Raw genomic sequence first — 23,199 nt, 5'->3', positions numbered from 1 at the left:
CTGTAGTTTTGGCTATGTACTCGTTATATTTGAACTAATGCCTTCATTATGAGATAAAAGTGACAAACTCCTTTCTAAAAATGAATTTGTAATTCTGGCTAAAGGCACATTTAGCTTTGTGCAGAATCCGTATTGAGGTTTGATATCCGCTCCCACCAACTAACACGACCTCAAACGGTATTCATCCATCCGGTCCTCTGGATTGAGGTTAAATAATAATAATAAAAACCTCTCTCTATACATTATTTACTTTCTCTGTATGTTTAGAATCATTGCACCGCCGCGCTATGGAGGGCCTGTGCATAGAAGAGGAATCTGTTCATCTAATATGGATGTGAACGCAGAGAGTCAGCACTTGAACCAACAGTCAAGGTTTCATTCCACAACGCAAACCACATACTGAATCTCTCCACTTCTGCCATCCTCTGGTAACCCACGTTCTCTCTCTCTCTCTCTCTCTCTCTCTCTCTCTCTTTTATTCTGCCTTCCTCTCCATCCACCAACTCTCCTCTGTCTCCCTTCTCACAGCCCTCCTTATCGCCCTGCTGCCGTCCGGGAGATGTCACATGCTTGAGAAGACCGAACAGAATGCCACGTCCCTACTTGACAGCCTCCTGCTGTAAGCGTGTGCGTGTGCGTGGGTGTGTGTGTGTGTGTGTGTGTGTGTGTGTAGGTGTGTAGGTGTGTGTGTGTGTGTTTGTCTGAGCATGTCAATACACAGCCGCCCCGCTCCAACCACAAACTGGTTAATGCCTTCATGCAATGTTGTTCCTATGGGAGTACAAACACACACACACACACACACACACACACACACAAACAAAAACACACATAAGATCACACATCAATACACACATAAATACACATTTAAATACACTGGCAAACAAAATACGAGCAGAACGGACATAGAACATCGTTTTCTGTGCCCATTTGACCGGTAAAAAAAGAAAATGGCGACCGTGGTTAGTTGTTATGGTGACATCACACGTCAGGTCGCGGGGGTCCAGAGATGGACGGCTGGCTAGTTAGTGGCGAGGGGTTGAGGCGGAAGAACCGTTAGCGCTTTTTATTCTTTTATTATATATACTGTATATATACAGTATATATAATATATAAACACTGGCCAGCTGTCCGTGAGTTAGCTAGCTAGCTTGCTAACACCGACGTGCTTTAATGCTACAATGCTACTTTGTAACGTTACTGCGAAACTTTACCTCAGTGAGTCGGCAACCTGGCTTAAGCTAGCCAGCTACAGTTGATTTGAATGTGTGTGTGTGTGTGTGTGCGTGTGTGTGTGTGTGTGTGTGTGTGTGTTAGTGTGCGTGCGTGGAGACATTAGTCCATTAGCTGGATCACACTTTCTACAAATAGAGCTTAAAGCCCAACTTTGATCCAGTTGAATACAAAAGGATTAGCCTAAAGCCTTTATACACACAGACACTTACTTTGTTCCTCACACTCTCTCACTCACACTCACACACACACACACACACACACACACACACACACACACACACACACACACAGCCGAGGAACTGAAACACTCATCATCCACATAATTACTCTCTTTTATTTAACTGCACTGAGTCAGATCTGGGAACAGTGAATTCTCTGGCTTTGTGTTCCCTGAAGTGCAGTTCGTCTTGGCCCGCGGACCCCGATCGTAAGACGATCGTCCACGACATCCCGTAAGTGCTTGCAAAATGTGGATAAACTTCCAATGAAACGTGAATCCTGCATCGGTTATTCTGAAGTCAAGACGTCTGCAGATGCTTTCAATCCATTTTCCGCTTTTCAGGAACATTCATTTCACTCTTATAGCAGAAAACGCTCCCCGAGCGGCTCAGAAACTGCTGCAGGTTAGAAATGAGCTTCATAAACACGACTAGAACAAAACAAAGTCACACTGTAAACAGACCCGCTCGCCTGTAGCAACTATCAAGGCTGTAAACTACCCACAATGCAACACTGTCTGTCAAAAAGATGATCTGCTGTCATGAATGATCATTTTCTAGACTATAATCCCCGCTTTTCAAGATTTAATTTCTATTTCAACCACTGTTTACTTCCTTTTATTGAGAATTTTTTTTTTCCAACAAAGGTGTACTCCCATAAAGGCCGTGACGCCACTAAAGGCAGGCGTGCAGGTGTATTACTGCCTAGTTCTTGGCCATCCACAGCGTGCATGCATTGAAGTCGTCTCTGATTCGCTCCCTTTGCAGCCATCTGAGGGCGGCAGGTGAACGCGCTCCACTCGAGTGGGATCGGGCGGCCGCTGCGGTCGCCTGACTAAACCCCGTTGCCGTGGCACTGCGTAGGAACACTCGACAGAATTAGTGCCACTCACGTCCACTCCGGAAACGATTCAAACTTTTCAAGCTTTAAGCTTTAACGCTGCTTCTACATCCTCGACTAGTGATTGCTGCTGTTTATTGTGTCTTGTCTGCAAACCCGAGTTTCCCTTACCGGCCTGAATAAATGTGCACGTTGTACACTTTTACATCATTAAGTTGTTCTTCTCTCTCTCTCTCTCTCGCTCTCTCTCTCTCTCTCTCTCTCACAGGAAGTGATTAAAAGCATAACAACGTAACAGTTCACACAGAATAAAAAAACAAAGAACAAAGTCGTCTAGTCTCTCCTCGCTGTTTGCCCCTTCCGTCTCCCAGTGAAGTTAAAGGTCACACTCGGCTCCCATCACATCACTGTGGGTACATCCACACACACACACACACACACACACACACACACACACACACACACCCTGACCGGAGTGGCATTCACTGTACAGTTGCATAAAAACAAGAAACATTGTACTGAACATGATTCAGGGAGTCATTCTTCCATAACCCCCCCTGACTCACAGGTATACACATGCCACACACACACACACACACACACACACACACAACCAGGCACACAGCTGGTTGCTTAAAGCTGTAGCTTTAGAGTTTTAATGTCACATTGATCTTCTCTGTCACTGCCACTTATTGCTGAATAAACTGGATTGCTGTTTTCTCCTCCTCTCTCCTCCGCTCTGCCCCTCTCTCATCCTCCCTCCTCCCCTCTCCTCCTCCTCTCTCATCCTCCCTCCTCCTCCTCTCCTCCTCCCTCCTCCTCCTCCTCTCCTCCTCTCTCCTCCTCCCTCCTCCTCCTCCTCTCCTCCTCTCTCCTCCTCTCTCCTCCTCTCTCCTCCCCTCTCCTCCTCCTCTCTCCTCCTCCCTCACCCTCTCTCCTCATCCCTCCTCCCTCCTCCTCTCCTCCTCCCTCTGTGCTGCCAGCGCTCTGCAGCACGATTAAAGGACCCGCCGCGTTTTACGACTCCAAAGATTATCGCCGTTCCCGTTGTTTATTAAAAGTTAAAGTTTGTGTTGCCGGGGAACCATTTGACCATAACACACTGGGCCGGTGGTGTCACGGCAATAAACAACGGCCTCGCACCCGAGAACCAGATACAGCCCGCTGCTTCCACACTACATTAATGTGAGTGTGTGTGTGTGTGTGTGTGTGTGTGTGTGTGTGTGTGTGTGTGTGTGTGTGTGTGTGTGTGTGTGTGTGTGTGTGTGTTGGCCCACGTAGTTTATGGTCAGAAATGAGACGAGGCACAGATTGATGCTCTCTGCCGCCGGCTCTTATTGAACCTTCAAAACCCATTAGTTCTCCTCTATCTCTCTCTCTCTCTCTCTCTCTCTTTCTTCGGTGCCTCTTCCTCGTCTTCCTCGCTCGACCTCAACTCATTCGTAATGTAATTAACCTGACTGCACGCCCTCTGCTGTTTTTACCCTCATCCTCTCCTTCTTCTTCTTTTTCCTTCATTTCTATCCTCTTTTACAGCTTCCCTTCCTCCTTCAAATCTGGACTCTTCCTCTTTCATCTCCATCCACTTATTTCTCTCTTTTTTTCCCTCCCTTTGCTCTTTAAACTTGACATGTTATGAGAATGAAGTAGATTGAAAGTCACGTCAAAAGTTTGAATAATATAAGGGTTATTTTTACAGGTGTTTAAAATATCCTCAAACACAATTATTTGCAATTTGGCATTAAAATATAGGGGAAATAAAATCAGCTAGCTTATGATCTGTGCTACACTCGTAATTAATTGCAACTAAATGGAAGAGCATCAATTAATAACTGCCTCCATTTTTCATATAATAAGTACACATGCCGCTGGTTTCCACTAATATCTGTATGGTATAAAAACCAACGTGCACTTTGTAACACAACGAATCTGATGGATACGTTTATGTTTCGTGATACTTAAAGTGACCCCAGGAGGGAAACTTTACTCACAACCTCCAAGACACAAAAAAAAAAAGATGTCAGCTCGATTTTCTATGATTCCCCACTCGCAAAAAGTCTGTTCTGCCGTAAAAGAAACAAAAAATGCACTTATCGGACTGACACCAGTTCGATAAGTGCATTAGTTCTGATGAGGGCCTCTCCTGAAAAGCATCGATGAGCTTTACTGTAAATATGCAAGCATACGGTATATCAAAGCAATTATATTAGATATTCTTGTTCAAACGCCAATGCACCTGCAGGTGTGCAGAGAGCCAGATTCACAGCCTATATACTGACAGTGTTTCGGTTCACACAGATTTAAAGGCCAGCTGGAAGCCTCTTGAGTCGACACACACACACTTTGGATTATTCCAACGCTCACGTCGTCTCTGCTGCAGTATTTTATAACCTTCATATCTGTCCACATCTGCTTATGCTCTCCGTCTTTATCTCCCTCGAATGAAATGTCATCAAATCCAACTCAGCCCACTTCCCCTCTCTTCTCGTGCGTGCGTGTGCGTGTGTGTGAGTGTGTGTGTGTGTGTGTGTGTGTGTGTGTGTGTGAGTGTGTGTGGAGTCACTTACTGAGACCCTCCATTAATCCTAATGAGAGGAGCTGCAAGAGGCATGTCATTCCATTAACCCCATGAGCCTCCTTCCTTCAATTTAACACACACACTCACACACACACACACACACACACACACACGCACATACGATGCACAGGACTGGTGCACATGCATTTCTAGACATATAGATCTGCAACCAGGCCATGTGTGTGATTGATGGCGTTGAACTCGTCATGAGGTCAAAAGACAAGAGAGGCACTGCGCGCGCGCACACACACACACACACACACACACACCACAGTACAAAATGGAACAAGAAAATGCCTCTGACTCCTTAACTTCTATTTCCTTTGAAGCAGCTTAGAAGTTGGATCACATCTTCGTCCACCCTGTCGTGATTAAATATCCCCTCTCCCGCCCCACTTTATAAGGAGCTTACACTGAGGGAAATGTGCACAATATCGTACGATACCAAATGTCTCGTGCACCATTTTATACACGTTTCATGTGTCACATATTTGTGACCTTTGGAAGACGTTGGCACTCTTTGGAAATAGCGGTAAAAAAAAGTTCAAAGTTGACTCGGCAACGTGCTGCGAAAGAGGCAGAAGGGAATTTGACAGCGGCCTCAGGAGACCAGGGTGCAATGCGGCCGCGTGACATGTCGTGCTTTGGGTGACGTGCACGACTCACTCACCCCCCCCCCCCCCCCCCCCCCGCACACACACACACACACACCTTTACGTATGACCCACAGGGGAATATAGGAGTCCCTATACCCCGAACCCCCAAACTGGATGAATTCAGAAGCAGCCGGTGACGTAAAAGGAAAGCAAATTATCTTAAATTGCTCAACATGCATCTGCTGCTGCAGGAGTTGCTCATTTTGCTTTAAACACATCTAAACATTAAAAAAAAACAGATGGTGTTTGTCACTATGACAAATGGCCTTAGTCCTTCGGAGTCGTGATCGACTCCAATGCCTGAACTGTTTGAGTGTTCTGCTCTGTAATCTAATTATTTATCTAGCTCTGAGGCATCTCTCCGGAGCCTTTCCCCTGTTTCTCATGTGCGCTCCTCTGCTTCCAGCCTGGCCCCGCCCCCTTTCTGTCTCCCGGCCCCCTTTATGTCCCCTCGCTTCCTTCTCTGTCCCCTCGCTTCCTTCTCTGTCTGCTCGCTTCCTTCTCTGTCCCCTCGCTTTCATCTCTGTCTCCTCGCTTCCTTCTCTGTCCCCTCGCTTCCTTCTCTGTCTCCTCGCTTCCTTCTTTGTCCCCTCGCTTCCTTCTCTGTCTCCTCGCTTCCTTCTCTGTCCCCTCGCTTCCTTCTCTGTCTCACGGCCCCTTCAACGATTCTTTTGGGAGCGAGATCGCGTCCTGGACTCAACTTCGGAGGATCCACCTTGTTCCTCTTCCTCCTCCCCTCGCTTCCTTTTCTGTCTCCTCACTTCCTTCTCTGTCCGTCCCCTGACTTCCCGTTCGGTGTCCTGTGCCTGTGCTGCATTAGCTGCTGGCATTTTTTATGGTCTCGCATGCCTGGACGCTTCTGTATGCACATAACTGTATAGGAAATGTGTGTGTGTGTGTGTGTGTGTGTGTGTGTGCCCCCCCCCCCCCCCCCCCAAGACAAGGCTCCAGATGGCTTTAAAACAATGAACAATCTCTCTGACCGTCTCGTTATTCTCTCTGATTCGATTAGCAGCTGATCAAACCAAGCGGAACAAGCCGCTCACTTCTGGAGGGTTTGTATAAATCACCTGAACGGCCGAACACACAACCCACACACACACACACACATACACACATACACACACACACACATACATACGTACACACGCACACACACACACACACACATACATACGTACACACGCACACACACGTATACTGTATCAAATCTCATTGTTGTATGCAGCTAAAGCCACGGCTGTGTGATCTAATTTTCCTCTTCCTCTTTATCTTCCTCCTCTTCATCTTCCCTCTTCCTCCTCTTCCTCTCTTCTTTTCAGTGTCCTGTCATCGCTTCTCTCATCTCCTGCCGGTCTTCCGCCTCCCACCGCGTGTGCACTGTTTGAGTCCTGTAATGGTGGAGGATCCTTCCTTCTCTTTTACAGACCACAGGGAATGAGAACGCGTCGCGGATCATCAACTCGACATTGAAGTAACGATGCGGCTCTCGTCCCCGTCGCTGTCGGGTTTTCACAAGGTGGATCCTCCGAAGTTGAGTCCAGGACGCGATCCCGCTCCCAAAAGAATCGTTGAAGGGGCCGTCATTAAAACATCAAAGATGGCTTCCTTTGACGACTGGGAGCAGCGCGTCAGGCGAACGCTCAAAGATTTGTCATTTTGCAGGTATTTTGGTCATAAAGCAAAAGTGTTGAAGACGTCAAATTGAATCTGACACGAGGATTATGAGGATATCACAAAGGATCACGATGTGTGTGTGTGTGTGTGTGTGTGTGTGTGTGTGTGTGTGTGTGTGTGTGTGTGTGTGTGGCACGTTCACTCGTTTCACTCCAGATCTCACCACAACCCAACAATAGTCGCCGAGATATTTCACTCTCGACCGAAGACGAGAGGCACGTGATAGTTTTTTAATGCGAGCGAAGCATTAAAAGTATCGTAGCTGAGGACAATAACCCCGTACGATGCCCGCCGCCTCACGCACGCCGCCTCACGCACGCCTCCACGGTCACACAAAATAGTCCCGTTTCTACTGACTCTGACGTACGAGTACGGCACGTCGCTATTTGTGTTCCCTGTCCGGGCGACTCATCGGTGCGAGTGACATCATATTCTATAAATCTATTTTCTGGGAGATGTTTGTGTAAAGAGTACAGTGTGTCCCCCGGCGTGCTCAGTCCACCCCGTCTGCTTCCTCCGGTCCGAGCCCCCGGATGACGGCGTCCTCTTCAGATGAGCGTACGCTCCAAATAAGTGCAGACAGGAAGCCGGGCGGGCTGGAGGACGAGGGTCAAATTTAGAGCTATCCACTAATGCCGCGTCGCCTCCTCCAACGGCGCCGACATTGTTTCATCCAAGTCAACGGGCCGGCATCGAACGCTCGGACGAAGGCGGACGCATCTCGAGGTGGAGGTCGTTTTGCACTCACACGTAATGTCACCGGCTTGGTTTTAAAAAGTACAAATGTTCTCTCCTCCCTTTGGGATGTCTTTGAGGCCGCTCTCAAGAGGCTCCATGCTTTCTGGCTACCTCTCTCTCTCCCTCTCTCTATCTCCCTCTCCCTCTCTCTCTCCCTCTCTCTCTATCTCTCTCTCCCTCTCTCTCTCTCCCTCTCTATCTCCCTCTCCCTCTCTCTCTCCCTCTCTCTCTCTCCCTCTCTCTCTATCTCTCTCTCCCTCTCTCTCTCTCCCTCTCTATCTCTCTCCCTCTCTCTCTCTCCCTCTCTCTCTCTCCCTCTCTATCTCCCTCTCCCTCTCTCTCTCCCTCTCTCTCCCCCTCCCTCTCCCTCTCTCTCTCCCTCTCCCTCTCTCCCTCTCTCTATCTCTCTCACACAGGAAGCAGGGTTCCCTCTAAACAATAACACCCTTAAAATGTGTCGACGCGCAGTCACAGGCTCCACTTCACCTGATAGCAATCATTCAGGAAAGAAATAACTTAAATGCTTGTAAGCATACTCACACACACTCGCACACACACTCGCACACACACACACAGAGCGGAGCTCTCCTTGCCAGTTACCAAATTAGGAAATAATATGCAAGGTCGCACAACCATCATGTTCTGCTTTGTTTGGGAACACACACACACACAGACACACACACATTCAGGTGGTCGGTGCTTCCAGAACATACCGTGCTTATCTGATCTGCTTCATTAATCAACCGCAGTCAGTCTGCACAACTATTCCTTCTCTCCTCCCAGATCTAACTTAGGAAGAGAGGAATAAAAGCAGCGTGAAATATTAGATATTACTTTGCAATCAAAGATCTTCTTTTTCTCTCTCTAGTGAAGGATAACAGGACGATATGGACGGGCCGATTGACGACGCTCCTATCAGACACACACCCTGCCTCTTTCTCACACACACACACACACACACACACACACACACACACACACACACACACAATCGTCCGCTCTCTGATCTGTTCGTTAGCGCAGCAACTCGTTAAGTCTCTGGCGCTCAGCTGGCCAAAGGAGTCTGGCATCCGACACACACACACACACACACACTGACATCCACAGACACACAGACACACGGACACATACACACACCCACGCACACACACACTGACATCCACAGACACACACACACACACACACACACACTGACATCCACAGACACACATACACACACACACACACACTGACATCCACAGACACACACACACACACACACAAACTGTTACAACACAGAGGAACGACTGATGCCTCTTAATTAGTTTTTTTTTCAGGGGAAACACTAAGCCACCCTCCTCACTGGCTCAACTGCCGGTTAAACCGTTAACGGTTTGGCATTTATATCTCAAACGGCCGGCCGGCGGGGGAAACAGACGAGGCCGTCGACCAATCAGACGCCTGCGAGCCGGAGACGCTCACGGTTCCACTTCCACGGGGAACACGTGGGCGCTTTTGCTCGTAGCGGAGTTCCTCTCACCGGAGAGAGAGAGAGAGAGAGGACTTCACCGTAGAGTCCTGACGTTCACCACATGCGCCTCGCTAAAGCCACACAACGATACGGGGACGTTATCGATCCCCCAGCAGGGGGGCCGGCCATTACGGCGGCGGAACGAGAGCCCCCGGGGGGGAACAAAGAGAAACCCAAATGAATCACAGAGCAAGTCAGCTTCTTTGTGTGACCGCTTCATTTCCCAGCTGGCTCTTTATAGACGATGCTGCTCCTCAGTTCTTTTTCTTTTTACATGTCGGGGACCTTTGACCTGCACATGCATCACAGAGCCGAGAGGAAGCGGTGAATACAGAAGCGATGGCGCCGCTGCATTCATAATCCGCAGAGTGCAGATGCAGATTCTCCTCCACGCAGGTATTTTTTTAGCTCGTTATTAAACAACATATAAGTAGCTTTTGAGCATTAAGATGTCAAGAATCCCCCCGGGGGGGGGGGAATATTTCCGCAGACGGATTAAATTTAAAAATCGTGTTTTCCCAGTTATTCCACTTTGTGTTTTTTTTCCGCTGCGCAATTAAAGCGCCGCCAGGTGTGACGGTTACATTCGTCAGGTCTCCATCCGGCAAGTCGTACTGCGTCGACTGCGGATCGTGATTAAAAACGTTTAATCACGTTTATTATATGCTCCACGACGGTGACTCATTGAAAACACACACACTTGCGTGTGTTTTGGGAAGAACGGCGGCGCTATGGGGGTGCGTCGGCTCCACGTTGGCTCTATATTCAGAGCGGCGGCGGTAGACGAGTGTATAACTGCACCATTATGGAGCCACTCAGGCCGTTACACACACACGCCAGACCTCCTGCACTTCAGCTGGGTCAGCTGCTTCACGATGCCCTTTCATCTCACACTGAGGTGTGTGCGTGCGCGTGTGCGTGCGCGTGCGCGCGCGTGTGTGTGTGTGTGTGTGTGTGTGATAATAGAGGCCCGTTAGAAAGCATAGAGGGGACCGGTGAGAGCGGCGTTCCTTCATTACAGCCTAATGGAGATTAAACAGCAGCCTCTCTTACACACACACGCACGCACACACACACACACACACACACACACACGCACGCACCCACACACACACACACACACACACACACACACGCACGCACCCACACACACAGGGAATAAGAAATGCTTTTTCGATGAGGCCGCCTTTCCTCCAAGACACAGTTAATGATCATCTGATCCGTCTGAGGAAGATGAATCATACGTCTGCATTGACAGACTAGTGGCCTAGTGTGTGTGTGTGTGTGTGTGTGTGCGTGCGTGCGTGTGTGTAACCTCTATGAGACAATGCAAAGATCCAGAGGACTGCAGATCATCTACAGGGCGGACAGTTTATTGTTATTTTTGGTTCAACCGACGTCGGAGAGTCTGGTTCCTGGTTTACAGCCGATCCCTCTGTGTGTGTGTGTGTGTGTGTGTGTGTGTGTGTTTGTGTCAAACTGTACTAATTATTAGGTCATATGAATCACCTGCTCCCTGAATGTGTGTGTGACTGGTTGTCATGGTGACCCAGCACCTGGGGGAGACTGTTGGATTTAAAGAAAACTGTCAAGCCTCCTGCATTAAATCAAAAACGTTAAAATAAGTGCTCTTTCTTGAGAGAATATTGTCAGAATATTTAACGCGGATGATTGGACTTCGTTTTGATCTCAAGTTTTGGGGTATGAAGAGTGAACGTTGAAGGCAAAGTAAGAATATTTTTGAACAACGACTACATGAAGACGGTGCTCGCTAACAAAATGCGCATTAGGCCACAAAAGTAATGGAACCTGGGAACTTGACATGTCAACAACAACAACAAACAGATGCAAGATCTTCTCTGACTCTCTTTGTGAGTTCACTGTCAGTGTGTGTGTGTGTGTGTGTGTGTGTGTGTGTGTGTGTGTGTGTGTGTGTGTGTGTGTGTGTGTGTGTGTATGTATGTGTGTGTGTGTGTGTGTGTATGTATGTGTGTGTTACGTCCTCCGACACACACCGAACAATCCCACATGAGCAGCAATTCAGCGCCGAGCGTGACCGGCAAGTTAACTTCGCCCCCTCTGCTGCTCTGTGATTCATGTGGTCGGGGTGTGTGTGTGAGTGTGTGTGTGTGTGTGTGTGTGTGTGTGTGTGTGACACTGTTTCAAAGTGAATCCAGACCTGACCCGCCCCGAGGCTTTGAGAGCAGCCTCGTGGTCATGAAGTAAACATCATTATGGCCTTCTTAGCTATACTGCAGGAGCTGCTGTATGCTTTTAAATGTATTTTAAAAGCATACAGCAAATAAATTGTAAATTTATTATTGTGTGAAACACACACACACACACACACACACTGAAATACACACACAGCCTAATTTACTCCGCATCACCAAACCCCATCCTTTCTATAAAATGCTCGTAAATAATATAGTTATTGACTCAGCACTCGAATATGAACACTCACACACACATTGTAGATCGACCCCCGCCCCCCCAAACACACACACACACACACACACACACACACACACACAATGCTCCAATGTGCACCAGTGCCATTCTGTTGCCTAGTAACCAGGTAGAGTTTCTAGTAAGAGCCTCATCGCTGAGAGAATCCCACTGTCCGAGACTTATCCCTCTCTCGCCCACTCTCTCTCGCTCTCTACACACACACACACACTGCTACGTGTAATTCGCGCTGTTTGACGCTGCTTTCCTTAAACTTGGCACGTGCACTCTCATGCACTTTTCTTCACCATCAATACCTTCCATCACCGCTCTCCCGCGGAACTAGGTTGCTGTGACTCTTCATTCATCACACTACACACCAATGCACACTGTGTGTCTCTCTATCTCTCCCTCTTGTACACGCACACGCACACACACACACACGTGCGCGCACACACACACACGCATGCACGCACACACACGCACACACTCCAGAGCATGCAGGCCCATTTTGTAGACAAAGCAGAGACACAAGCTTGCAGAGCCGGGAAAGAGGAGATGCTGCAGCTTTCAGGTCTCTACGGAGATGAAGTGGAGTTTCACGCTATGTATTAATATATCTATATAAATATATATTTATATGTATATACTGTCGCTGTAAAAGCATCGTACTAACACACACACACTCCCTCTAAAAGATGGGCACCCAACAGGGGGCCACACCCACAAGAAGCAAAGCATTAACGATTAGTTCACGTGAATCTGTGCACGAGAAGAGCATCAAATATGTGAAGATTTAATCCTCGCTAAGCCAAACAAATCGTTACGTTTCTTCACGAGACGCAAGCTGGAAGAAAGATGGCCGCTCTTTTGTTAGTATTAAAGGAGGCCGGGGCTGAAAAAGTTACATACGCATGCTAAACCACTGCGCCGCTACGATCTCTATCAATCTCTCCTTCTTACTCACAGACAGACAGACACACACACACACACACACACACACGCACAGACACTGTGCTGTGTGTGTGTGTGTGTGTGTGTGTGTGTGTGTGTTGCCATGACAACCTAGTGCTAGTTGCTGATGGATTTCCCAGATCTTTTATTTATTCATCCATCTCTGCATTACTCTTTCATACTAAGACGCTCACACACACACACACACACACACACACACAGATGTGCATCCATGCATGCCCTCCCACTCGCTTCCTGATATACATAAGCCCTCGATGACAAGCCGGTTTGATCACCACGGCTGCGCAACGCGTCTGCATGCGTCCGTCTGCGCGTCTGTCTTCGTGCAGACGGGTGAGAGCGTTTTCCGTTGCCTCCCATTGTTGTGTAAAAGGAAACGCAGTGTCCACACAAAGTAGGCCATTGCAAATGCTCTCTCTCTCTCTCTCTCTCTCTCTCTCTCTCTCTCTCTCTCTCTCCCTCTCTCTCTCCAACCATCTCTCAGACAGTAATGTGATCAGCGGCTGTTGGGTTATTCATGTGGAGCTCGACTGTGGGGAAACGTCTCTGAACTGCGGGAACACGCAGACACACGCGTACCGTACAAACACACGCACGCACACACACGTGCACGCACATCAACAACAACAACAACAACAACAAGGCTCATTAGGAACATCAGTAGAGAACAAGCGCAACAAGGCAATGTGACCTGAAAGCATAACTGAATACTAAGCGTCCCGATGAAGACGAATGAAGGGAGGGAGTTCCACCGCGAAGGGTCCACTGACGGTACCCGACCCCCCGGCACGGTGCAGGGTCCCTGGGGAGCCCCCGCGCTGACCTCCCCCCCTTCCCGGCTCCTCCTCCAGCAAAAGAAATACATTATCGCCTCTCTTGGTTATCTCTCACGTCTCGAAGGATTCCGGGCGTGTGGGAGTGAGTGTGTCAGTGTGTTGGTTGTAGAGGCACCGCGAGGTCCAGTGTTTCAATTACACCTGCTGACTCTCTTGTCTTCCCACCCCACCCCCTATGTTATGACCGTGAGAGGAAATAAATCCACTTTTATGGAGCTCTACTCCCCTGCAGATGAACCCCTCGACCGCCGGAAAACACACACACACACACACACACACACACTCCTATGGATCAATACAGCCTGGGATTCCGTCCATGTTAAACACTGAGACACTGAGAGGACCGATGAGAGAGAAAGAAACACCCTGACAAGTGGTTTCATTATCGCAAAAGAACCCTTCAGCATCAGTGCGTGTGTGTGTGTGTGTGTGTGTGTGTGTGTGTGTGTGGGTGTGTGTGTGTGTGTGTGTGTGTGTGTGTGTGTACACTTTACTGATCCCTGCCTCAAATAGCAGCAAAAATAAGAAAAGACAAGCAGCCGGAAAAGACAAAAGAATGGGAGGAGAAGGAAAGAGCGACAAAGGAAGAGCGCCCATTACTCAGCAGAAGCTTTTGGGGGGGCGGGGGGCGGGGGGGGGAGGGGGGGGGGGGGTGGAGTTGTGTCTACGAGCAAGTCGCTGCATCTTTACTGCAGTAACCGCCAACAGGGAAAGACAATAAAATTAAAGTGCACAATACGGTCACTCCACGCTCTCTTGCGATTGGCTGATGGCTTTTTGTCCAATTGTCAGGCGGTAAAGTACACACACACACACACACACACACACACACTGAATAGATTGGATTCAAATAACCAATTTCTGTCCCTTTCACTTCCCCCCGTGTTCGTCGCTGCTGCTCCATCATCACCTCTCGCCGCCACCGATTCTCATCTTTGTCCCTTTCATCCGTTTTCTCGTCTCAACTTATTTCTCTTTTTCTTTTTTCTTCACCGCCCACCTTTGTTCCAACATCCTGCTCTTCCACTTCCTCACCTCTCTCTTTGACCTCACCCGTCTGTTTTCTATCCCAGACGGTTCTCTTTTTTCTTTCCTTCTTCAGTGTCATCCATCCATCTTTGTCCCTCTTTCTCCTCTCCTAAATCATATGGCTCGTGCACCACCTGCTTCTTTCACACACACACACACACACACACACACACACACACTTGCTTCCCGTCGTTATTCCTTTCGGATTGGTGGGTTGATCCTCTAAAAAAAACACACACAAAGTGCACTCCCAGGCCGTCGGCAAACACTGCGCGTCGCCATGGCAACAGCTTCCGAAAGAGCCCTCCCGCGGCAAAAAAAGGCGCGCCAGTCAGTGTGGCGCTGCCTCCAGACACGGGCAACGTGACTGACAGCTCTCTGACTGGAAAAGATGAAACACGTTGTGTATCTACAGGAGGGAACGACGTGTCTCAGTTCCACACCTGAGGTTTTGTGCTATAATATTAAACAAAAGCAGGAATATAGCGTGAAAAGAATAAGTAGCTATTCTTGGATTGATTAAGACGTTTAATAGATAAAACGTGTGTATTCTGAAGGTGTTTCGCAATATGTTCAAACAATAATCGTGTAAAGAAGAGAAAAGTCCTGCTTTTAGCTGCAGAGGGATGTTCAGGAACTCCTTAACGGATTAACTCCTCTGACCCCGAACACCAGCAGCAGCCAGCTGGACTCAGATTGATCTCCAACCTTTGACACTAAACTCATCCGTATCCGCTCTGATGAGCCGCGACCCGGTTGGCTGGCAGTGGGGAGCTCTGAGAGCTCTTTAATAAGGGAAGAAATATGCTTATTCAATTCCTCGTCGAGAGTTACATAAACGCGAGTCTCGCATCTGTGTGGATAATAAAGCATAGAAGCTGCTTGGTTTTATGGAGCAAGAATAAACCTAATATCTGGCCTGCCTCTTGGCCAAAGGTAACAACGTAAGTAAAAGAACCTTTAATACGACGGAGGAGTTTTTGTCATGATGATTTCATGACGCTTTTTAATTGAAAAAAAGTGCCGGAACTGTTCGACAGGCCAGCTGTTGCTCTGTGTGCAGTCGTTATGCTAAGCTAAGCTAACCAGCTGAATATTAACCGTGAGTCGTATCGGTGTTCTCAGCGTAACTCTCAGCGTGAAAAGCGTGTCAGCAAACAAACGTCATTTCAGGGCCGCCAGCGATCACCCAAACACACCAACACAGAGCTAGAGGCAGGAGAGGGTCACTGCCTAGACACATGGTGTGTGTACACACACACACACACACACACACACACCCTGCGTTTACACACGTGGAAGTCAGCGCCATTAGTTCCAGATCATTTTGCAAAAGCAGTCTGTAAACAAGGAGCCTGGAGATAAACAAAGATCCTATTGTACTGGAAGTAATCCCACGACACACACACACACACACCTTAACATCCCGGCAACACAGACGCCGACCCAGCCACACACACAAACCGACACACACCTGGAGGGCAGTGTAACATAATGTGTGTACTTATTATGTTTGGCTACATAAAACATTCATAAACATCAGCAATAAGTATCCACTCATGGCTGGAAACCGTTCCAAATGTTACAGAAACACTGTCAATGCGAGGCCGGAGTTTCAGTACCAACAAAAAACAGGTGTAAATTTCATTTAAAAAAGTGAATTCAGTGCATACTTTTATTTTGAAAGGGAGACATAACCCTTGAAGTGCTCTACTTCTCCTACGTCGATGTATTTTTTTATGTAAATTGAACCGTGTGTGTTGCTCTTCCACGAGCTTCACTTCCTGTTTGCTTTTTGGAGTTTTACCGGGAAGTTTCAGATACTTTTTTACACTTTTATTTACTTTAGGGTTTATGCTTAAAGCAAGTGTAAACAAACATGTATGATCTCTATTCATTTGTTGTATGTTTTGGAGGACTGAGTTAACCGAGTGCTGCTTTTTGCTGCACAAATTTGTGTAGCTGCTCGTCCGCTACACAAATACACATGCATGCACAAAGACACACAGGCATTGTGAGGACACGAAGACACACACACACACACGTTGTGAGGACACAAAGACACACAGGCATTGTGAGGACACGAAGACACACACACACACACGTTGTGAGGACACAAAGACACACAGGCATTGTGAGGACACAAAGACACACACACGTTGTGAGGACACAAAGACACTCGGACATTGTGAGGACTGTGCAGGGTGTGCCAGGATACACGTCATAGACAGGATCACTCTGTCTCTGCTGTGAAGCACACCTCATGACCCCCAATCTGCTGTTATCATGAGCACAGGCCAAATATAATGAGTCATCAAACACACACACACACACACACACACACACACACAGACCTCAGAATGCTTGTCTGAGTGTCAGTCGGAGAAGGACAACTTGCTGAATTCAAGGCCAGCTCTCTTTGTCCCTCAGACGGCAGCGATGAGGTACTTTGAAGGCACAAACACAGAGAAAGAGACGCGACGTCACGGTGGCAGTTAGAGGAAGTGGACCATTCAAACGCCTTGACCCTGAAGACAGAGCGTACCAGAAGCTTGTTTTACTGCCGTACGACGTTCAGCAAACAGCGAGGCCTCTTATCTTCCCAAACACGTATCCAGGCTACATTTTAATGAGACTCAGCCATGATCCGAGATTTTTACTTTGATTGGTCGTCCTCCGTGCAGACGGTTGTAAATCCGTCTCCACTTTCACACACCTGGCACTGGTGAAATGAACAGAGAAATGTTTAATCTTCCTGATTAAATTGGTAAATGAAAAAATAAAAACATTATAAATATATAAATATGAATAAATGCCCATGATCTTTAGCTAACAAGCCAACACAACTGGTTGTTCTGTGTGTGTGTGTGTGTGTGTGTTCACACAGCCTCATCTGTATTAATGTATGAGTGCAAGAGGCCCTCTCAACGTGTTTAGAGCACAGGATGACTAATGGAGACAGATAGCGTGATGAATCCACTCGTCTGTGATGGATTAACCTCGTCTGGCCCCCAGAATCTCATCTAATCAGCCTGAATCGGCTCGTTAATGTCTCACGGAGGAGGAGGAGAAAAAAAACCGGCGATGCCTAAATATTCAGCCTTGTGACAAGTGCGAAAGGAGGCGTCGGCACTTAAAAAGTCGATTCAGGTGTAATTGCCTGAACTACATGATCAACTGGCTTCCTTTCTCGGGGCACTCAGTCAGAACCGCACACAGCCGGTGGGTCTTCCAGTTGCTTTGCGTTGCAGCCAAACCGGCAGCCATTGGTATTTTCAGTAGACTTCACAAGTAAACAATATCTAGAGTATCAATTCATCTGCCGAATAAACTATAATCTTAGTATTTATATCCACATTGCTGATGATCACCCATCAAAAATATCCTTGTGTAAATATCTAGTAAAAGCCGCTGTGCTCCACCCTCCAGGCTTCAAAACGTCCGTCCACAAACCAGTGGGCGGTGTCACTGACTACGTCCACTTCCCAGAAACCAATGAGTCTGTAACCAGAACTTATATGTGTGCATTTTCACTTGAAAACGTAAATAAAACGATGACTCAATTATATTGCTGATGGATTTGAAGAACTTGCTTGAGAAAGGTATCCTCTCCATGTTAACAACAATGCGGCTCTATTTTTGTCCACGTTTTGTCTCCGTCACTCATTCTCTGCCTCTTGTTAAATTATGTTTAGCAGTCAAATGAAGAAAAAAAAGCCCTAATAAGTTATATTTGAAAAAAGCGCTTATGCAAAGCTGCCTTCAGCACGAGAAAAGAAAGATTGTTATTCAGCAGCCGACATCAAAAACTCCAAAGTAACTTCCTTGTTAAAAATGTCTTCTCCGTGTGTTGTTTTAAAGTGAAGGCCAACGGGAAATCTGTGGCCTTTTGGTTGCGTCGTACGGCGGAACGAGTAAAGCAGCAAATAAAAACAATCAATAGCTCGCTGCAGTGATCGCATTATGAGCAACGGTGCGTTTTGTTTTTGCCGGACATCCCACGATGTTAATGTGCAGGTCGGCTGATCAATGATGACGATCGTAATAAACAGGACGAATGAGGCGTGAGCGATTCTGGTGAGCAACTTTTATCTTCTCGTGCGAGATTAGATGCTTAGGAATGTGGATCTTTAGGAGTTTGATGACGTGAGATGAGGTAAAATAAATAAAGGAAAAAAGTTCTTCATCACTTTGACTCCTCTTTCTGCAGAGTCACACTTAAACCATTGTGTGCACGCCTTTGTGCGCATGAGTGGCAGAACATTTATGCTGCGAATAATATTTACATAGCCCACCGTGGACCACCAACTCTGCAATGCTTACACAGTGGGTCCTGCACACACACACACACTAAGGGAATAAAACTCAGAGGGCTGTCCGGTGAGCGCCTCATTCAGGCCCCCTCGGTAGAAACATCTTCTACCACCGAACGGGACGAGAAGAAGAAGAAAAGAAGCGCACGTGCCGAACACCGGAGCGTCTGCTCCATTGTGGTTATCTACATCCATCCGTACATACATAATCCAACATTGACATCCGTCATTCTCAAACGTCTCTTCTCTGGCACAAGCTCAAATAATGAAAACCAGAAGTAAAGACAACGCTTGTCTCTGCTTTGAAAATATCTCCATCACATTCAGTGCTTGCGGTAGACTTTCCACCAGCTTTAAGAAGGTCTGTGTAGCTATTGGGACTTTCCTCAAGGACACTAACAAAACCTTAAAACACCATCTCACACATAAAGACCAGTTTACTGCAACGTCTTCTGGAGTTGTGCGTTACTAACTGGGGACATGGAGTTTGAAAAATAAGGCATTGAAGACCATTGTGTTATTAAATATATATTCTTTTAACAAACCTTTGAACATCTTGCATGACAGAACATGATCAATCAGATACATTTTGGGAATTCATTTCCACCACTGATTGGAACAGCGGTTCCCCAAAGCATCTGACCCAAGTTCACACTCAAGGGGTCACGAAGGGGTCACGAAGGGGTCACGAAGGGGTCACGAAGGGGTCGCAGACAAGCCTGCGTCACAGCCGAATATGAAACATTCACTGCAGCTTTGCAGCTTTGCAGCTGGTGAATCGACGGTGCACACGGATCCGTTTTCATACCCTGCAGATTAGTCTCCAGGTACACAGGAATGTACTTAGCAAATAAATATGACTCAGGTCCTGCATTTGTTTGTTTTTTTACGCCACCCACCCTCACTGCATCAGGAATGAAAGAACATTGCAGTGGTTCATCTTCAGTTTTTCTCTCTTTTTTTTCATGGGGCTTGGATTTGGATGCACATTCTGTTCTTTTCTCTTTTTTTTTTTTTTTTTTTTTTGCTCCAGTGTGCTAAAACATCCCACAGATGAAAATGATCCAGGCAGGATGTTCAGGCTGAGGGGTAATAATAGAACCTAAAACGGACAGGAGCAGCAAGAAGCTCATTACACCTGGGCTATTTGGCATCCCCACGTCCCACATTTTTTGAACAAAATGGCATCCTGAACAAAAAAATGTGAGCAGAAGGGGTCCTGTCACCTGAAAGATTGGATTCAATCTGTGCAGTGTGATCAATGATGGGGGACTTCAAAAATGCTCATATTTGAACTTGATCCAAAAACAACTCTAGGGACGTTAAGCAGCACTTCAAATCGACACTGAAGAGAATCCCAGCTAAAGTGTACCGAAGCAAGCATGAACATAAACGCCAAAATACAATTTAAGGCTTTCGGTTGGACACACAATCACTGGAAACATCTTCCTATGAGCATTAAAGATCCAAACGTGTCCAGAAACGCAGTCTAAAAGTGGACACATTCGCACGGATGGAGCAAACGCTGCTTTGCTGTGTGTGTGAATGTTCGTCCACCGAAGGAACGGAAACATCCAAACCTCGCTCCCACATTACGCACGTGTCCAAACAAATGGCGCGTGAAGGAGCTTCTATCAGTGTGCGTACGAGCGTGACGCCTTGAATCGACGGCAGACTGCAGCATCGTGTTTGGGACGCAGAAGCATATGGACGACATACCTGTTATTGAAGGGAAACACACAGGTGGTGTGGGGGGGGAGTGGGAGGGGGGTAGAGGACCCGTTTGGGCTTACCGGGCCGCCGGGCGGTTCTAGGATTTCCGAGCACATGAAAGGATATGGGTTACAGACGACGCGGAGACACCAGTTGCGGGGCCTGGTGGTTTGCTTTAAGCAGAAGAAGGCCACGGGGGCCAGGGCCGGGTACGGCTGCTGCTCCTCCTCCTCGGAGACGCAGTCCGGATCCCGAATGGGAGCCCGGACGCGAACTCCAAACGTCGGCCCGACTTCCACCTCCAGCTCTGGTTCCTGGTCTTTGCGCTCCCGAACCTCGGGACTCCACTCCGCTCCATTCCTCCTCCTCCTCTCCGCCTCCTCCTCCTCCTCCTCCTCCTCCTCATCGTGGCCTCCTCCAGGGTCGACGTCGTGACCCGGGGCGTCGTTCCTGAAGGGTGTCGGTATGGCGAGCCTCACCTCCTCCCGCCCCTCCGGGCACTCTGCGTACTGAAAACGCACTCTCCCCTCGCCATCAGTCATGATAGAGCATCAGGCAGAGCCACTCTGAGGGGAGGTCAGAGGGAGAGGGGTTAGAGAGAGGGAGAGACGGAGAGAGAGAACATTTGCAGAAGATGCAGAGCAACAGAATCGGAGGAGAAATCAACTTAGAGGCAAAGAGACAAATCACATAAGGAGCCAAATAAACACTCAGAACGAGTCCCTCGGAGGCAAAGACGTCTCACGTCCAATCAATCCGGACACAGATTATCAATACTCCTTTACTAACCTGGCAAGCGCTCAAAGCTTTTATTTATTTCCGAAACATTTCCTCTTTCTGTGTCTCTCTCAATTAAAAAAGAGATAATGAAACGATCAGAGGAGAATCTTTGTTGGAACATCAAATAAGCATTTGTGTGTGAATGTGATGTATAGGAGATAAACACATTGTAAAGCAGCCGGAGCATCATCTGCTGTTTCATTTAGTTAGAAACACACACATGGAGCCATTAGAATAACGCAATACAACTCCTTCAGTGCCGCAGAATCATATTGTGATATCATGAGAATAGGGTTGTTGTTTTTTTATTTATTTCCCTGGCTCTTCCTGTTGCTATGTGATGGAACAGATGGACTGCTAGCTGTGTCTACTGGTCTACTGGAGGTTTGTTAGCCCACACCACGCAATGGTGGGCAGGGAATGCGCAAAAAAAATAAAAGGAGAAAAAAACACGGACAATAAATGCCTCATTAATCCATGATTATTATATCTTAAGTAGAATAACATCGAGAGCCAAAACATGTGTCATCATAATCCAGCTGACAGACTTTTTTTCTTTTTAAGGGCTTTTTTTAAATGGGCTTTGTTGTGCATCGTTTTGCCGCTGTGTGTGTGTGTGTGTGTGTGTGTGTGTGTGTGTGTGTGTGTGTGTGTGTGTGTGTGTGGAGGGGGGGGGGGGGGGGGGGGGGGGGGGGTAGCGCATCTGACGCTCGCGACAGTTGTCCGCTCTCCTCCTTGTGTGACAAAGAAGGGGAAATGTCACACGTGCTGTGGGGAAAAAAGTGCATTTCAAACGGGAATAAAATATTTAAAAAACACACACCAGGCGGAGAGAATGGAGAGGCGAGCACCTGTGTTTTAAAAAAGTGGACTCATTCCTGGACTCGATGGATAATAAAAACATCACGGGCACACAGAACAACTTTATTCCTAATAAAATACCTTATGGAGACGGAATCAGAAGTTCCCATAAGCATGATCCGTGACTTTCCGTGTTTCCGAGCGCGCCCAGCCGTCCTCAGCAACCCGGAGCTTTCCTTCTCTTTCTTTCCCCTCTCTCTCTCTCTCTCTCTCTCTCTCTCTCTCTCTCTCTCTCTCTCTCTCTCTCTCTCTCTCTCTCTCTCTCTCTCTCTCTATCTCTCTCTCTCTCTCTCTCTCTCTTCACATCTCCTCACTTCTTTTGCTTTTCACAGATCAAAAAGGTAATAATCCGAGAGCCGTTTTGGAAGAAGAAGAAGAAACCTCCCCCCCCCCCCCCCCCCCCCCCCCAAACAAAATTAAAAAAAGATCACTGAAGTATTCAAAGAATGGATTGGACGTGTTCTCCGTCCATCCTCATCCTCATCCGCGTGCAATCCGTCCGTCCATCCTCGGCCCCGAGGTGTTGGTTACGCAGCGTGGAGCGGAGATGCGCGCGTGGAGGACGGTGGAGCCGTGCGGGTCGCGCTCTGCTGGAGCTCCGTGGATGATCTGACACGGAGAAACTTGGCCCAGGACCCCGGGAGTCCTGACACGTGACGTGACGCCCGGCTGTGTGTGTGTGTGTGTGTGTGTGTGTGTGGTGGGGGACGACGACGACGACGTAGCTGCACAGCACACCCACACTGTACACGCACACACACATGCGCCACGAAGAACCCGAGCCGGGCGC

The 23,199-nt window shown here is 47.8% G+C and overlaps 1 protein-coding gene across 1 annotated transcript in view; it reads right to left on the bottom strand.

Annotated features, from left to right (window-relative positions):
- The window catches only part of cacna1ha (calcium channel, voltage-dependent, T type, alpha 1H subunit a), a 119,568-nt gene that overhangs the window by 80,391 nt on the left and 15,978 nt on the right, over positions 1 to 23,199 (bottom strand). The window contains 1 exon segment of the mRNA XM_034539760.1: positions 20,895 to 21,334. Coding sequence (XP_034395651.1) covers positions 20,895 to 21,310 — 416 coding nt within the window. The 5' untranslated portion in view covers positions 21,311 to 21,334.

The sequence above is a fragment of the Cyclopterus lumpus genome, chromosome 8, assembly GCF_009769545.1.
Source record: "Cyclopterus lumpus isolate fCycLum1 chromosome 8, fCycLum1.pri, whole genome shotgun sequence".
Lineage (NCBI taxonomy): Eukaryota > Metazoa > Chordata > Actinopteri > Perciformes > Cyclopteridae > Cyclopterus > Cyclopterus lumpus.
Note: the sequence above shows the minus strand (reverse complement) of the source record. Positions and strands in the feature narration are given on the sequence as shown.